Below are 16912 nucleotides of genomic sequence, written 5' to 3'. Positions count from 1 at the left end.
CTCCCCACGTGCCCCGGCCCGTACACCACAATCAATGGGTGTGCCGCCCACCACCACGATTCGCTGCGCCACGAGCACACTGAAAGGCTGCAGATGGCCCTGAAATGCGACGCTGAGTGAGTGCTTCTTTGGGTTCAGCTGCTGCAGCTAATAAGGGTGAGAAGTGGCCGTGTTCGAGCTTGAATGATTACTATAGGCACATAAGGTAGGTAGCTTTCCTGTTGCTGCTGTTAGTGGGAGCGTTAGTGCGGTGGTGTTTGGTGTCTCACTTTGAGCTCGGCTCACTCTCATGATGTTTTCATCAACCTCGTCTTCTTCACCCCATTCTTCTTATACCAAACACCACAGCGAGCCATGCCGGCTCTTATTTCTCTCATACAATATAATATTGCATCCTACTAGAACCAGACACAACAGCCACAATTCCAACAAACCCCCTCCCAAAATGCCATCCCTCCAACCCCCCAAATGGCTCACCTCCCCCCCCATCCGCACCGCTCCCCTCAACATCCTCCTCCTCCCGCCGCTGCTCCTCGCCATGGCCACCGTCGCCGCGCTCTTCGTCCACTCCGACGTCGACATCGCCCTCCTCTGGTCGCAGTGCCACGCGCGCTCCCAGATGCCCGTCCTCAGCCGCGTGCCCCTGCTCGGCACCCCCAGCTGCTTCCTCGTCAGCTTCTTCCGCGCCGCGCTCGACTCGCTGCGCTCGCGCGCCGTCATGGGCGTCGTCCTGGCGTACGTCGGCGCGCTGGCCACGGTGTGCACCGTGGAGGCGGCGCGGCGGTGCAACCAGCCCAGCGGCTTCATCGCCAGGCCGACCGTCTGGTGGCTGCTGTTCAACTTGCTCGGGGGAGCGGTGGTGTGGCAGCTGGTGATTGTGCCGGCGTTCCTGCACCGGGCCAAGGCGCTGGTAGCGGCGGAGGGGGAACAGCAGGGAAACGACGACGGCGATGGCTGTTGGACGGCGGAGGAGAAGCTTGAGGAGCGGACGCTGTCGGATTCCGAGGCCGTGGCCATCCCCATCGCCGTCGCGGTTGGCTATTTCCTGCCGTCGGCGCTCATGCTGGCGTTCCACTCGCCGGCCACCATCGGCGTCTGGCTGTTCTTCCCCGTCTACATCTCCGTCGTGCGCCAGGCCGTGCGCCATCTGATCGAGAGGATCCGAAGCGTCAGCCCCGCGAGCATCCACCACGAGTCGCACTGGCAGTGCGTCGTCCTCGTCCACGCCCTGCCCGTCGCGCTGTCCGTCGCGGCGCACGTCTTTGTGCTGTGGAACCTGGCCCGGCGCGACGACGACCGCAAGGAGATGACGAGGCTGACGGTGAGCTTCATCGAGATCGACTTTCAGTTCATCGTCTGGACGGTCCTGTACTGGGTGTTTGTGGAGGCCGGGTGGAGGGTGCCGCTGGGCATGGTTGCGGTCTCGGTGGTTGCTGGGCCCGGGGCCGGCGTCTGTCTGGGGTGGTTGCTGAGGGAGAGGTTGCTGGTGAAGCATGGGTTTGCGGGATGGAGGGCTCGTGGTGATGATGAGGAGGAGGAGGATGGGCGTGTGGGTGAGGAGAGGCCGTTGTTGGGGTGAGAGTGTGAGAGAGGGTAGCGGAGATGTGAAGTTGGATATGGAGATGGAGCTGCGCAGCGTTTAAGCGATGCTCTTGATGAGATACCCCCTAATAATGTTCACAGCGATGCCCGCATCTAGCCGCCATGAGTTTGCAATGATTAAGCGGCTTTATACACCATGCCTCATCCAAAGCAAAAGATGGCAAACTCTCATGTGTATGGTACAATGAACCAAGAGCCGAGCCAGGTCCATTTCATATTTCATGCCCTCTAGATTTCAAAACACGTTTAGCTTCGTCTCCTCATAAATAGTACAAGGTATGATTACACAACGCCGCTGCCGCCGCCGCCGCCGCCGTCCATTTCTGTTTTCGTCGTATGTCTTCCCTCTTCTTACAACCTCAGACGTCCCTTTTCCTCCCCTCTCTTCCTGGTGTATGTCTATCCTCAGTTGTCCCTGGGGACCTGCGCCAATATCCTCTCCCTCACCACCTGCGCCGCCACGGCAGCTCCGTGCTGCAGCGTGATGGCGCCGACAATGGCCATCAGGGCCGAGCTGAGGACGACTTCCACGCCAGAGGACTCGAGCCGTTGGGGCTGTAACAATCAGTCATATTAGCCGCCCCCCCCTCACATCAACCATCCGGAGCAAGGGAACGAAGGTGAAAAACATACCAATCGAGGCTTCCACCGCACCACTTCCAGCAATCCCACCTTGTTGGCCAGCTGGTAGAGCTTGTCCTTGCCAATGACGTCGCGCGGCCCCATGACGTTGAGGTTGTCCACGGCCAGCAGCTGCGCGTCGGCGAGCGGCTGTCTGTCGAACTGGTCGGACACTATTGATCCCGCGAGCGGCTCCTTGCTGACGATTTCCTTTGTCGCTTCCATCACCATGGTCAACCGGCCTACAACCAAAGCAAAGTAAAAACAAGAAGTCAGCTTTTTCGCAAACCCCCCAAAAGCCAATACGAAAAGGGCAATCATGAATATCAGCTGTGCGAGACAAAATCGTAACGTACCCAGCAGCGCCAACCTGTCATTGAACCCTCTCCGCCCCTGATCGAAGCTCTTGTGCGTCACGGCCAGCCACTTGAGCTCCTCCGGCAGCATCTTGCTCCCTCCCGGCCCCAGCAGGCGGTTATACACGTCGTCCAGCCGCGTGGGGTCGTTGTTGACGGCCCAGACCTTGTTGCGCGGGCTCTTTGCAAAGTCCAGCTGCAGCGGCGCCTTCATGCCCTCGGGCGTCTGGGCCCATCGCGGCTTCGGCTTCGTCGTCGTCGTCGTCGTCGTGCTGCTGCGCGAGGCTGTGGTCGTCGTCGGTTCGGAGGCTACAGTCCCCGCGGGGACCTTGAAGGACTCTGGTGTGGAGGGCGGCGAGGAAGACTCGGTGGCGAAGGCGCGCGCGCAGGAGCTGAGGATGCGGGAGGCGTGGCGGCAGCGGGTTAGGCTGGGGCGACAGGGTTGGAGAGACATGGCTGAGGGGGAAGGAAGGTCAATTGCGTCCCGCGGAGGGGAGAACGAATGGGGGGATCTGGTGATGTCGTTTTGATGGTGTTGAAGGGCCTTGTATCGATGGGCTTGGGAGCATTTTTGGACGTCACGTGTTTGGTGGCATTGGTTTTCTTATCTTATCGCTTATCGATTGCGGGATGGTTGAGGGTGTGCTCGTCCCTGAGACTGCTGCGCCAGTGGACTGGGTTCATCACTTAAAACTATCAATTGTGGTGAAAAAGCAGCTCATTCTTGTCTTGTTTATTCGTTGGGTATAACTACAGACCTTTCAATCAAAAGGAGGCAGATGCAGAAAAGTGCGAGGGTGTGCCATAGCATTCACATTGAGATGTAAGAGGGCGGGCGGTACTTGATTCATCGCCTGCCACCATGAATCGTCACGCATTCAGTCCTCTCGCGGGTGTTTATTTCGTGAAGTAAATGGGTCAAAGAGCTCGGAATAAACCAAAGGAAGGCTTAAGTACTTATCTGCACAACATGCCATAATCATGTACATACCTTACCTTGGTCACGATTGAAGTTGCGGCGGTCCATCGCCGTCTGTTCGGCCAAGGTACATACATGTATTGGATCAGCGCGGCCGGTACCTGATCGGTTCACCCTAGCCTCAGATTCCATGTACGAAATCAGCCCTGTCTCGCCTGTGCTGCTCGCTATTGGCGCTCGCTAGAAACCCCCGGGCTTCAGTGGATCTCCTGCGCTAACGCAGCTGTAGCTACAGCGGAGCTACTGCTGCATTCAATCTGCGCGCCTGAGCCTCGTCGCGACTTGGTTCTCGATTCAAGGGAGGTGCCAAACCTTGGTTCACGTCTGCCCGTCACCTTTCGCTTTTCGCCTTTTCCCTTTTTTCTTACGGGAATTTGGCAGTATCTTGAGCTCCGAATCTTGCTTTCAACGACTAGATGGCTTCTGCAGACCCCTCCGACGGTCTGCGCGGCCGCCTGGCTGCTGTGCTTCCCAAGGACTATAAATTCGGCATCCACCACGTCTCGACGCCTCCCACCAAGGTCGACGCGCTCTACTCTGCGCCTCCTGGCGAACGGCCCGAACGAACCTACTGCGAGAAGCACTTCCTCAGCGTCTCTATTGACGTGGCAGACACAGTAGATACTGCTTCACCGAGTGAGAACACGACGGACCAGGCGCAGCGCAAGCGAGTCCTCGTTCTCGGCATCGAAATCTTCGTCTACACCACCGCCCGGTCCACCACCTTGTTCGTATCCAAGGCGGATTCGACGGGATTTCTAGACAAGCTACGGCTGCCAAAGGGCGCCCCCAGTCCGATTCGGCAGATCTCCGCGACCTTCATTCGATACTTGGTGGATAAGCGACGGCGCAAGGACGTGCAGTTCGTAGTGAGCCTGTTTGCGCGCGCGCAAGACCAGTATCTGTTCCCCGGCAGCATCGAATACCCGGGGAAGCATGTCCTGGACGATCGCGGCCTCGTCAAGTGGTGGTGCCGAGTGCTGGATCCGATTGTCGAGTCACCACCGAGCGGCAACCTCTCGCCATGGCGCAACACGAAGGGCTATCTGCTCGTTCCCGGCCTCGACACCTACGAGACCCGCGCGTTCATCCCGCGCCGCGCCGGTGCTGCGTCGTGCTGGTCCTTGAGCCACCCGCTGGAGCGCATCTCGCACTACTGCCGAGAGTTTGACTGGGTGCCGCCGCGGTGCCTCATCCCCCGGTTCCCAGACGACCCGAAGTCCCGGTTCCGCGACGAGCTGGATGAGGAGATTGCAAAGACCAAGGCGATGAAGACTACGGGGAGCTGGAAAACTGTCAAGACGCTAGATATGTTCTGGGAGATGATGGCCTTTCGACAGGAGTGCTCGAGCGGGAGGATGACGGGCTTCATATGGGTGGTGTTTGATGACTTGGAGGACGAGCCAAAGCAAAGCGGTAGTGACTCTGTATCGGTATCTAGTGCCTCAGTCGTGACCACCAGTGCAGCGGGCGCCCCGCCAGAGACGCCCAGGAAGCAGAGAGCCGTGCCCAACGTGACGCCGACCACCACGCCCAGGAGACTCTTCCCGCTCAAGACGGACCGGAGCGAGGGCGCGTCCACTCAGTCAAAACGTGACCCCGAGCATGAGGACCGGAAGACCAAGAAGAAGAAGAAGAAATCGGCAAAGGTCAAGAGCAAGCTCAGAGGCCCCATTAAGCCCCGCCAACCGCGCATCAAGACCAAGCAGCGCAACTACCTCCTCGACCGGCCGGTCTCGACGGCGTACTACTACTGGCCGCCGCAGGGCCGGGGCGAGAGGATCATGGACGAGGCCGACTACAAGCGCATGCACGAGCTCCTCCTGCGCTTGGACTTTGCCACGCTGGAAAAGGCCACGGGGAGCACGCGTCGCTGGCTGAGCGAAGTCGGCCTCGGGAGCCGGTGGGGGTTCGACGTTACGGGGACGCGGGAGATGGCTGCAGCTGCAGACGAACCGGGCCAGGGAGCTGCGCCGGTCAATAATCTATCCGGATTCGTCAAGCGGAAGAGGGCCGATACGACGGGAGAGGAGGCAGCATCGCCTGGGGAGACGGCGGGCGCCGGTGGAGTTGTCAATGTGCTGGGCGATGGGCTGGTTAGGAAACGGCCCAAGCAAGAAGAGCAGGAGAAGAAGGACGATGCTGAGGGCGACAAGGGGAGTGGTGGTGCTCCTCCGGTCAACGTGCTGGGCGCGGGTCTTGTGAGGAAGAAGCAGAAGGCTTGAGTGACCCCTTTGCATGGCAGTTGGCTCGGACTGGATGTCGTCCTTTGAAATTGGTGACGAAGAGACGAGCTTTTAATGTTAATGTTTATGATACCGAAGTTGTGCAGTAGTAATGACTATATGTCCTCACTCAATACGTCTTTTCCGTATCGTCAAACGGACAAACACCTGAGCGAAAGCTACGTACGCAAGAACCAAGATCTTCTACATGGGATGATGCTTGACCACTGAGGCTGCAGAGCATTCATGCGGCAGGTTGCACTGCAGCCTTTTTGCAACTGATTCGCATGGCAAGAGTTGCATCGGAGTCAAGACGGAGGGGGATGACGGGATAAGGGCAAAACCTTTTGGGATGTGTGGCACCTTGCTGGTTTATTTGCGGTTGTCTCTCTCTGTTAGGCCGAGGGAGTGATGGGGATCATGTCCGTGGAGAGGAAGAAGGATTCGAGAAGAAGAGGAAGTAAAAGAACATATGGGCTGAAGTGGAGGCTGAGATGTGATCGCAAGCACGAACCCTTTTCGAACATGTGACTGCGATGGCATCAAAGGGGACGTGATTTCGCCGTGATATCGGGTTTGAAGCTCTTCTTTCAGGCTTGAGCGTTTTCTTTAGTGAAAGGAAAGGCTATAGATGCGCTGGTGTGGTTACATGGAGGGTCTGTCCTTTTGGATTCGTGCGTCTTCTTTCTGGGAGCCTGATGGAGTCGAGCGCAAGCCTGGTACGGGGACGGAAGATATTTCTAGAGCGATGAGCATGTATACTCATACCACGTGGTGGCGAGGTGGGAGGGCTGGTAATGATGCTCATGCTTGTAGGTGTAAGCAGGGGGGGCGGAGGATGGGATGCTGTGGATTACATGTGTGTTTGAAGCCTCGCTGTAACCATGGACCTACGACCAACAGTTTGGAGAGAAGTACTTGGGCTAACCGGAACGACATGCCTCTCAAGGCAACAGATCAGCTTCCCATTTTCACAACAACCTCCCAGCATTCACCGGTGCTATTTCTGATGCATATACGGACACCAACAGCAGTCCTAGTAGGCCGACACGGCATACAGGAGGAAGCCCGCGATAAAAGCAGAACAAAGACTTTGACTACATGTACATGTCAAAGGTAGGTATGTATACACACACACTCGGAGTACACGGTCGCAAAGTTGCAGTTTGCTTGGGATTTGCGTTTTAAAGACGGCCCTTTTTGTCTGATGTCGACCTTGTGTTTTTGGCAGCTGGTCCTTAAGGTGAAGCACTAAAAGGGGCCGTGTGTTCTGTGTGGTTTGTTAATGGTTCATACGGGGTTGGCGGGGGTTCTCTTTTTCTTTTTCTTTTTTCTTTTTCTTTTTCGGGCGAAGTGTATTTGTCTGTGCGTAAAAATTGTGCTGAGATGGGAATCAGATTGTCTCTGCGGATTGTTATAAGGCTGTAGGGGGAAAAGAGGGTTGATGACTGAGTGGACGGATGTTGGATTTACATGTACGAAGACTTGTCGAATAATGATTTGGAGAGTCGGAGGTAGCAGACATATACTACCTAAGGTACCTAAGGCAAGGGTAGGTACGCTGATACAGGCACCGAATTGGTAAATCATCATCACCGCATCAGAAAAATAAAAAAAGGTCCATGGCTTCATAGGGACACTGGATGGGGGCAGAAGCAGAGCGTTACATCGCCCACCGACCTATTCTGGTAGCAGCGAGTGCTTATTTTGTCCTGAGAAACAGAAATGCTTGGTGTCAGGCAAGACAAAGAAGAGACGAAAGAGAAGTAGAAGCAAAGAGGGCAAAATTGACGAGCCCCAAATCGGAAACCAGGAGCCAAACCATAAGCATGGCTCGAGATATACACAAAGAGCAAGACTGATGACGGAACCACACGAAACCCTTGACAGCGAATGCCGACTGCCGAGCTTTCCACATGGCTTCTGAGCACTGGAACACATTTTGTCCACCAGTCTGAGCTTCATCCGGTCCCCTCCCATCTCCATCTTCCATGTTACTACTATCGCCACCAGGCGATCCTCCTGGCTATATGCAGTCTGTGTGCCAACCCTTGCCAGCTCCCGTCTATGCCCCCAGGCAAAAACCCCCCACAAGGGAGCCACACAATGACAGACAGGCAAACAGAGCGAACGAACAAAACGTGCCAAGGTGGAACTTGTCTCCAGAAGCTTGCCCAGAACAGAAGATGCAAGGCCCATGATGTGCCTCCAGCAGCCATATCAGTTGTCCCTTGCTGCCACAAAGCCCCGAGTCCATGTGCCATCAGAAAGAAGTAGGTTGGAACTCGTCAAGGCATAGCCCGGCTGGTCTTGTCATGTCTTACATGCAAACCCAGGCGCACGGGCATGTTTGATGTCTGGTCTTCAGGGGAGGATGGGCCTTTTACAAGGGCCCCGGCCGGATTCAACGGCGTGGGCGGGCGTGTGGCATCTTCTGTCTCTCTTCGTCCTTTGTGTGACCACGGAGCATGACACGAGGGGATCTACTGAAATGTATGTGCTTTTTCTGTTTCGCCCAACCTTGGCCGCAGACTCAAACTGGAGTGTGAGAAGGGAAGTTTTGCACATGTATATACCTGGCCGTTTCTTGTGCATCAACACAGGTTACATTTCGATGCTTGGTTGCTTCTGCCGAGGGACCTTGTTCGGAAGCGGACATCAACTCTTTTACTCTCTCTCGCTTTGAGCTCCTTTTCTTTTTATTTCATAACTGCCTACTCCCTAGTGCTAATTCCTTTCTTGCCACTCGTTGCTATTATTTCTTTCTGTTCTTTTATGACGAAATAAAGAACCAGACAACAAGGTGATGAGAACAACATGTGCACTCAGTGTCCGCCGTGAGAACTCAGGAGTCCTCGTCAGCACCGCAACAGCACCATTGCCACTCACCCAAAGGGAAGCGAAGAAAACAAAGAACGAATAAGAAAAAAAACTCAAATCAGACAATTGCAGAATTATGAGGATATCGCACTGGGCTGGGCTACTGCTCGCCGCACCGCCGGCTTACGGCTGGGCATTCGACATGGAATCGACATCTCTCTCCCCTCGATCCACCAACATCACATCCATAGCTCCCAGGGACGACGTCAACCCTGTAGATCACCAAGGGTTCCTGAAGATTATGGCCATGATCCCGACATGTGCGGTATGTTACTCGGGAAGACGACAGGGATACTCGATAAACTGACGACTGGGCTTCAATGCTCTCTTCATCTAGGTCGAGTGTCTGATAACGTCGGTCCAAGGGACAGTATGCAAGTTTGGGGATCTGAGTTGCATGTGCCGAGACGAGCAGTATCAAGACGCGGCCACGACATGTGTGAAAGCAGCCTGCAAAATGTCGGATGCCTTAGGTATTTGTTCTCTCTCTCTCTCCTGAAGAACTGCAGGCTGCTACCGACGAAAGTGGCTGACATGTTGGACCCGCGGGTTATAAAGCGACCAAGAACCTGACGCAAGTATCCTGCGGCCTGCCCATGAGAGACATTTCCGCGCAGTACACGTCCATGAACATCGCCTCGGGCGTCTTCGCCGTCCTCATCGTCATCGCCCGCCTGGTGTTCCGACGCTTCTTCAGCGGCAGCGGCCGGCTGGGCGTCGACGACTGGATCATCCTCGCCGCCATCCTCATCGCCGTTCCCGCCACCGTGCTCAACCAGATCGGACTCGTCGACCACGGCATCGGAATGGACATCTGGACGCTGCACCCGAGCGAGCTGCCCACCTTTGCAAAGTTCTTCTTCCTCATGGAGCTCATCTACATCGTACAGATGTCGCTGGTGAAGCTGAGCCTGTCCGTCTTTTATCTCTACGTGTTCCCCGGACAGAAGATTCGGCGGCTGTTGATTGGGACGGCCGTCTTTAACGTCATCTTTGGTGTTGTCTTCGTGGTGGCTGCCTTGACGCAGTGTATACCGCTGCACTACTACTGGGCCCAGTACTTCGATGACCCTCCGCAGGGAAGATGCTTCGACTTGAACAAGTTTGCTTGGGCCAACGCAGGGCTGGGTCTCGCGGTGGACGTCTGGATGATTATCCTGCCCATGTCGCAGGTCAGGAAGCTGAAGCTGCACTGGAAGAAGAAGATTGGCGTCGTCATCATGTTTACGCTCGGTGCCTTGTGAGTATCCCTCCATCTAAAGGTCGCCAACAAGTTTGCCTTTTGGAACTGCCCTCGACTGACTCTGACCCAGCGTATCCCTGATCTCTCTCATCCGCCTCAAGTCGGTCACCTTCTTTGCCAACCTCATCAACCCGACCTGGGACCAGTGGAACGTCGCCTGGTGGTCGACCATGGAGGTCAACATTGGCATCATCTGCACGTGCCTCCCGACCATGCGCCTCATCCTCAAGCGCATCTTCCCCAAGCTCCTCGCCACCGACGAGCGCACCACTCTCACGTCCCGGACGGCGGTTGCCTCCTCCTCCTCCGTCTCCAGGAAGGACTCCAAGGGGCCGGGCGGCTTTGCGATGGAAATGTCGACGACGACGCTCGTGGCCGAGGCGCCGAGTGCGTATAAGCGTCTGGACGACCGCGGGGGCTTGGTGGAGGAGCCGACGACGCTGACGAAGATTGAGGGGGGCGTGCATGCGAAGGAGGTGCCGTCTGCTTTTAAGCGATCTGTATCACTCAAGCGATCTGTGTCACTCAAGAAATCCTCTCCAAAAGGCGGGCCGACGCCTCCTTTCAAGGCGTTTGACGGGAGCACACTTGTGAAGGAGACGCTGCCGGCTTATAGGCGGGTTGGAGACAGAGGCGCCCGTTCAGTCGACGCGCCGATGTCTCCTTTTGCCGGACTGGAGGCGAATGCCATTGTCATGGAGCAAACGTTTTCCGTTTCTGTTACTAAAAAGCGTCCAGATGAGGACTACGACAACAACAACATGATCTAGTTACAGCTCATAACAAGAATGATGGATGTTTACTGGGGAAGATATTATTGGGACGGCCTCGTGTTTTGTTTGTTTTATTGCGGGAGGTTCTGGCTTGTTTGGCTTATTAGAATATCCATTGCCATGAGCACGTCTGTGAGGGAAGAGAACGACAGCTAGATGGGGAAAGAGACGAAGAGAAAGGGGAAGACAAAGAACGATATGAGCAACGATTGGAACAATGCCTTGAGCATTCGATGTATATTATCCAAAATCTTGTTTAATTTGTTGATAGAAGTAAGAGGTTGGAGACTCGGAATAGAATCAGTCAGGTATGCATCCTTGGCTATTCCATTGCGGAAGAGGATGTCAACAAGTCTGAACGGTGCCTCTTGGCCTATTACGAGAATCATCCGAGAACGCCATCAAATAAAGGGAAACCTCGTGAAGCAACTGTCGGGTCTGGTTGTGGTACTGAAAGACACATGCACTGCGCCCCAACTGTTCCTCATGATGGTCGATATCGAAATGGCGCGTCAAGATTAGCATGTCCAAAAATGACGAAGAGAAAAAAAGACAATGACCGAGTCAAAACAGACCATAATTCCATCTTCTGCTCTCGAGATAGGGAAGGAAGAGGAAAAGAGACGAAACATCACATGTCAGAGATGCTTTGATGAAACTGGCGAGCATGAAAGAGGACGCGAATGCTTTAGCCGCCAGAATGATCCTAGTACCTAAGAGGAGGATCGCATCAACGGAAAGAAAAACCCCACGAAGGTCTCATGACTTTCTCCAGAGGCCCGATCTGCCGGCCCGTTTCCCATCTGGGCATCAAGCATGCATCGTTTTTGACAGGAAAAGCGGTTGGTTTGCGGGGTATTTGAACAGCCGAGCTGGGGAAAGGGATTACGAGTACACAGAATGCATGGAAGCGCGGGATGGAAGAGGAGAAGAAGAGCGGGCTTGTTGCTCTTTTCAACTTTCATGCGGAGGAGCTGCGAGTTTGTGCATGAAGCTACAGCAGAGAGGAGCCACAATGACGCCGTACAACTCTCCGGTCTCATATTCGAAACTCTTTTCTATACCGTTTTTGCTTGAGCTAAACCACAGCTGATGAGCAGAGCTGAGGCGGACTGTTTTCTCTCTACTACTTCCCTCCGGCTAACCCGTAGGTAGTTCAACTCCGACCTTGAGGGTGTCCACGGCCCGCCAATGCCGTCTAAGCGCACACAGCCTTTTCGGCTTCTTCCTTGGCTTGTGTCTGGCCTCTTTGGCTCGTGATGCCGAGAATAACGTTTGTGTTCCTTAATTTGAGAGTGAGGAGGGCCTTGAATACGATAGGCTTTTCGTGTTTGAGCGTGTGTCTATGCGCTGGCCAATCAACCATAGCGAGCCATGTGGCCATCATGAATCCTAGTAGTTCTGAAGTGGACAGGCCGACAAGGGGGATCGCCGCTTCAGAACTGTCAGTGCCCGAATTCAAGAGGTTTTATCTACTCACTAACGAGTCATTCCAGAACGATCAGGAACCAATGCGAATACAGAGACAGAAAGTCGACTCTATCACCATTTCCATAAGCGCCACTTCCTTAGAGCCAACAAAAGGCATACGAGCCTGACAGAGGAACTTTCCCCCCCTCAACCCCAGATTAAATGCTCCGTTCTGCATAGTAGTCAGTCACACGCATTGGCTTCTGCGGTCCCGCATCTGGCACCGTCTCACTGGCGGGACCAGCGAAGCGCCGCATCGCAAAGGGGAAGAAAGGACGGGCACTCCAGTCCGGATCTGGAAGGTTGTCCTTGTAAGGTGGAGGTTGTGACCCGAGATGGTGTTGCAGGATGAGCGTTGACTCGTCAATGGTCAGGCTTGAGGGGCCGAGAAGGGGGATACAGATCTGTTTTGTCTGCTGAAGAAGTGATTTACGTATCGTGGAGAAGGCATGTGCTGCGGAGGAGCATTCTGTCTAGGGAAACTTGGCGAGTATATAAAGCAGTTCAGAACTGCCCTCGACTTCTATAAGGTGTCTCATATAATTCATTCTCTGGTGTTTTCGTACAAGGAGCCTCGGCCTCTCATTCCCTCCCCTCATACGCCCTGTCCACTTTCAAGATGCGGTCTCTATCCATCCTCACCACCCTCCTCGCAGGCCATGCCCTTGCGTACCCAAAGCCAGCCCCGCAGTCACTCAACCGCCGAGACTGGCCCTCAATCAATGAATTCCTCACGGAGCTGGAACAGATCATGCCCCTTAACGACACCGTCACAGCGGCCTGCGACTTGATCGGCGATGGTGAAGACGCCGCTGCCTCCATCTTTGGGATCCCCGAGACGGAGAATGATGCTTGCGGTGACGTGACTGTCTTGTTCGCTCGAGGAACTTGCGATCCCGGAAACGTCGGCGTGCTTGTCGGGCCTTGGTTCTTTAGGTCGCTGCAGAGTGACCTTGGAAGCAGGACCTTGGGTGTTCAGGGCGTTCCGTATCCTGCGAGCGTGCAGGGATTCTTGTCGGGAGCGGTTCAGCCTGGCATTGACATGTAAGTTGTTCCCACACTGACAACTACATCATGATCGAATACTGACTGTTGATGTAAAGGGCCAACCAGATCAAGTCCGTCATCCAAAGCTGCCCCAACACCAAGCTCGTCCTCGGAGGCTACTCCCAGGGAAGCATGGTCGTCCACAACGCAGCGAGCAACCTCGACGCCGCGACAATGTCCAAGGTCAGCGCCGTGGTGCTCTTTGGCGACCCCTATGACGGCCAGCCCGTGGCCAACTTTGATGCGGCCAAGACGCTGGTTGTGTGCCATGACGGAGACAACATCTGCCAGGGTGGTGACATTATCTTGTTGCCGCACTTGACGTATGCTGAGGATGCGGACACGGCTGCTGCTTTTGTGTTGTCTCTTGTTTCTTGAGCGGCTGGCTTCCGCTGGATGCCATGAGAGGCGTGACGAGTGTGTTTAGGGATGAGGTATGAGTGTACAAAAGTGATCAGGGAATGTATATAGCCAAAGCCCTTGATGGTAACATATTGTATATAAGCAAGTGCTGTGGAATACATAACATCGAAGTCGTATCTGGAAGCGATTGCCTACAAGTCCTCAATTATGAACAGTCGTATAGGCAACAGTCGAATCAATTAATCGCTAATCTATTCCAAGCATACAAAGTCCTTGTCCATGATTCCAAACACCAACTATCCTCTATCCTGCTTCCGATGTCGTAGTTGCACTCTGTAGATGATGGAAGCTTACTTGCGACCAATAAGCTCAAGATAGTGCTCAACAACCGAGACAGTCAGCTCTTCAAACGACTTGAACTTGAAGCCAAGCTCCTTCTCAGCCTTTGTTGAGTCAACATGCACCGGAACCGAGACGGGCCGGGGAACAGACTCAAACTTGAAGACGCCATCAGCATAAGCCTCGGGGAAGCGCCTCTTCACAATCTCAAAAGACTCTGCCCAGTCAATGGGCTCGTTAGGGTGAGCACAGGCGAGGTAGTCCTCATTGCCCTTGACATGGGGCGCCAAAGCAAGGACGTGCATTTTTGCAACATCGTCGACGTGGACGGCGATGCCGAGGAGAGGCTGGTCGCGGGGCTGGCCCAGGAGAGGGCCCATGAGGAGGCCATTGGTGCCCTTGGCGATGTTGGCGGGGTCGGTGACGGTGTCGTCGCGGCCGATGACGAAGACGGGCATGATGTTGACGACGGAGAAGGCCGGCTTCTTCTCGGCGATGAGCTTTTCCGTTGCCTGGTAGGCGAGGGCCTTGGAGGCTGCGTAGGCGAAGATGCTGGACGCAAAGGGGCCCTCGGTGCTGGTGGCACGGGTTTTCTCTGCGCAGAGTTGGTAGGTTAGCATCGATTTTCTATAGGGGGAAGATAGGCTGGAAGGACGACATACCGTTGATCTTGGTTCCCGTGGCCAAGGCCTGGAACGAGGCAATGGACAGGACAGACGCGGTGATGACAATTTTTTCAATGCCAGACGCCTTGTTTGCCGACTCCAGAATGCCAACCGTGCCCTGGATGGCGGGCTGGATGGTTTCAGTCTGGAATGCCTCTTCGGTATCAGCCGTCGTGGAGGCTAGGGGCGAAGCAACGTGGACGACATATTTGACGCCCTTGACGGCCTCGTCATAGGCACCGGGGACAGTGATGTCGGGAACAATGACGCTGTCGACCTGTGAGAGATAGGGGGCAAGCGGCTTGAGGCTTGAGATGCGCTCGAAGCCGGCTTGATTTCGGACAGCTGCGCGGACCGTGTAGCCAGCCTTGACGAGTTCGATGAGAGTCTTGAAACCGATCATGCCAGTGGCACCGGTAAGCTACATTGGGGAGAAGTTGTTAGCTGGGGATGAACAGGTGGGGAATATGCGAACAAGGCCGCATGGGATGGGTCGAGGCTTGGGACGTACGAGAACGAGATCGCCAGCCATTGTGATTGTTTGTGCTGTGGGTTGTTTGTGATAATTGTATGCTTCTTCTGGTTGCCTTTTGGCTTGTTATATGCTTGTTGATGGTTGCCTTGTTGTAGTGGAAGCTGAGTCGAGCATGGAGATGGAGACGAGAGGCTCAACAAGGTCGGTTGTTGCCATCCTTATATCTCCATCAGAGCCATCGTTGACTGGACGTTTCTCAGATTCCATATAGCTTCCGTCTCTTGCCATCATGAGTTCCTTCTGGAATTGCATTTATAAGCTTCGGCTGGATTATAGAACCCATGTAGCATGTGGTGTTGAAGAGTACATGTAGCTGGGCAACAATACGCGCGGTGTTAGAGAAAGGCCGAAGAGCCGCAACGGATATAGACTAGTCGGATATACTAGGCGATAGTCGTGGCTGATGCAACGCAGGGAATCAGAGAGTTCTAGCCGGATGTGGTGTCCAGATATTGAGAATTCTTCTTCGTTGTTAAGCGATGTAGTAATAGAGCTGGAGTTAACAACTATCATCTTCTCGAAAGAGCTATTATTTGCAGACACCACGTCTTTAATGACTTTCCCATCATGAAAGCCGTCGTGAATCACATTTCTAAACCCTGTCCATCTCCCCTGACTAACACCATATGCCAGCCTGGTCTTGAAGCGAAAGCTGCGCAGATCCTGGCTGCGGCCTTATCGAAACACCGAAACACCGCAGCGGGCTTTCAGCCCTCAATCTGCTGCCTTATTTCGTCATCAAAGTACCTTCAAATTGATCACAAGAAACACAAATAGCGCGCCGAGGTACGGTCCCACCGAGAAGACGAAATACACGAGTCGTAGCTGAAAGCTGAACTTACGAAGGAGAGTGATTATCTGATTACTCTTCAAGGACCTTTTTGTGATTAGTCGTGGCGCTGTGCTTTGACTCTGGCAATGTATTATTAATGGGCTGGAATGCGAAGAAGACTTTTCGAAGGGCTACTACTACCCATTCCCGGCTTAATCTCGATATCTCGGGGTAGAAAGAAACAAAGAGTGGCGGGACGGAGCGCCACGGCTGGGCTTAGATCGGGTAGAGATTGTTCAATGAGCGTGGTCTGAGGACGCCCGTCAGATGGTAATTTGCCCGGGGCGGCACAATAGCTGCACCGCAAATTAGTAACGAACGATATCTGTCTTTGAAGCTTTTATTTGGTATGATGTTCAACTGGAGTTGGTTGCGTCGGTGGCTGTTGATCGAATTGACCAAATGCTGTGTTATAGCCTCATATAAGCAGTAGTACTCGGAAGTGAACGATGTTTATTGTTCACGGGCAGTAAGAGTCAGGCAAGGTTAGTATATGAGTTAAGAGAAAGTCAGGAAGCGAAAGGAGTGATTCGGATAAAAGACATGACGACACTAGACGACGAATAGTCCTCGTGTTCAGTTGAGAAGTTGAATCAGCCAGTCTTGCTCTGCAACTTTAGGACTAAAGATGACTTTACCTGTTGAGCCGAGAGATAGAATTCCATGTCACAGAGCCGAAGAGGATCCAAATTCATCTATGCTCAGCTAGCCTTGGCAAGCAGCTACACTTCAGTTTCATCATGCTAAGAAACCTCGATGATGAAGAGCAACTAGATTGGTAGCTGTGTTTTAGGGAAGTCATTCTGACAACATCCGCACTTCCACATACCACGAGAATGATGAAAATGACGAAATCAAGTAAGATACCCAATCTACCTCGATATATGTGCAACTCATGTCCGTCTGGTAATTGGCGGAAGTTTCGTCCCCGCTGTCTTACAAACCGAGCTGATATAGTCCGTCGCAGGGGAGCGTCTTCATA

At 54.1% G+C, this 16912-nt stretch overlaps 6 protein-coding genes across 6 annotated transcripts; 4 read left to right on the top strand and 2 right to left on the bottom strand.

The window, feature by feature from the left end:
- Positions 1 to 538: 538 nt before the first annotated feature.
- BBK36DRAFT_63534 (hypothetical protein) lies at positions 539 to 1579 on the top strand (the record flags this gene model as incomplete). Its single annotated transcript, XM_024898402.1, has 1 exon — positions 539 to 1579. The coding sequence occupies one exon, from the start codon at positions 539 to 541 to the stop codon at positions 1577 to 1579; it is 1041 nt and encodes a 346-aa protein (XP_024752730.1).
- A 428-nt stretch (positions 1580 to 2007) lies between these two features.
- BBK36DRAFT_1111371 (hypothetical protein) lies at positions 2008 to 2793 on the bottom strand (the record flags this gene model as incomplete). The annotated part of the gene is made up of 3 exons (XM_024889699.1): positions 2008 to 2157; positions 2236 to 2465; positions 2580 to 2793. The coding sequence occupies 3 exons, from the start codon at positions 2791 to 2793 to the stop codon at positions 2008 to 2010; spliced, it is 594 nt and encodes a 197-aa protein (XP_024752729.1).
- Positions 2794 to 3860: 1067 nt separating this feature from the next.
- BBK36DRAFT_1134197 (hypothetical protein) lies at positions 3861 to 5890 on the top strand. Its single transcript, XM_024892225.1, has 3 exons — positions 3861 to 3881; positions 3946 to 5786; positions 5854 to 5890. Exon 2 carries the CDS (start codon positions 3975 to 3977, stop codon positions 5781 to 5783), a length of 1809 nt encoding a protein of 602 aa, XP_024752728.1. The 5' UTR covers positions 3861 to 3881; positions 3946 to 3974; the 3' UTR covers positions 5784 to 5786; positions 5854 to 5890.
- A 3113-nt stretch (positions 5891 to 9003) lies between these two features.
- Positions 9004 to 10154, top strand: BBK36DRAFT_1090400 (GPCR, PTH11-type; the record flags this gene model as incomplete). Its single annotated transcript, XM_024889016.1, has 3 exons — positions 9004 to 9136; positions 9222 to 9903; positions 9977 to 10154. Coding segments are annotated over 3 exons (993 nt in total), but the record flags the coding sequence as incomplete, so codon positions are not given.
- A 2614-nt stretch (positions 10155 to 12768) lies between these two features.
- Positions 12769 to 13574, top strand: BBK36DRAFT_1155980 (carbohydrate esterase family 5 protein; the record flags this gene model as incomplete). Its single annotated transcript, XM_024893884.1, has 2 exons — positions 12769 to 13193; positions 13253 to 13574. 2 exons carry the CDS (start codon positions 12769 to 12771, stop codon positions 13572 to 13574), a joined length of 747 nt encoding a protein of 248 aa, XP_024752726.1.
- A 319-nt stretch (positions 13575 to 13893) lies between these two features.
- BBK36DRAFT_149906 (NAD(P)-binding protein) lies at positions 13894 to 15095 on the bottom strand (the record flags this gene model as incomplete). The annotated part of the gene is made up of 3 exons (XM_024897572.1): positions 13894 to 14493; positions 14561 to 14984; positions 15075 to 15095. 3 exons carry the CDS (start codon positions 15093 to 15095, stop codon positions 13910 to 13912), a joined length of 1029 nt encoding a protein of 342 aa, XP_024752725.1. The 3' UTR covers positions 13894 to 13909.
- Positions 15096 to 16912: the final 1817 nt, after the last annotated feature.

The sequence above is a fragment of the Trichoderma citrinoviride genome, assembly GCF_003025115.1.
Source record: "Trichoderma citrinoviride strain TUCIM 6016 unplaced genomic scaffold BBK36scaffold_2, whole genome shotgun sequence".
Taxonomy (NCBI): Eukaryota; Fungi; Ascomycota; class Sordariomycetes; order Hypocreales; family Hypocreaceae; genus Trichoderma; species Trichoderma citrinoviride.
The sequence above is the reverse complement of the archived record's forward strand: the minus strand, read 5'-3'. Positions and strand labels throughout refer to the sequence as shown.

What these genes read in the sequence shown, in the direction of transcription:
- BBK36DRAFT_1134197 (XM_024892225.1), top strand. Translation starts at nt 3,975, where the DNA reads ATGGCTTCTGCAGACCCCTCCGACGGTCTGCGCGGCCGCCTGGCTGCT.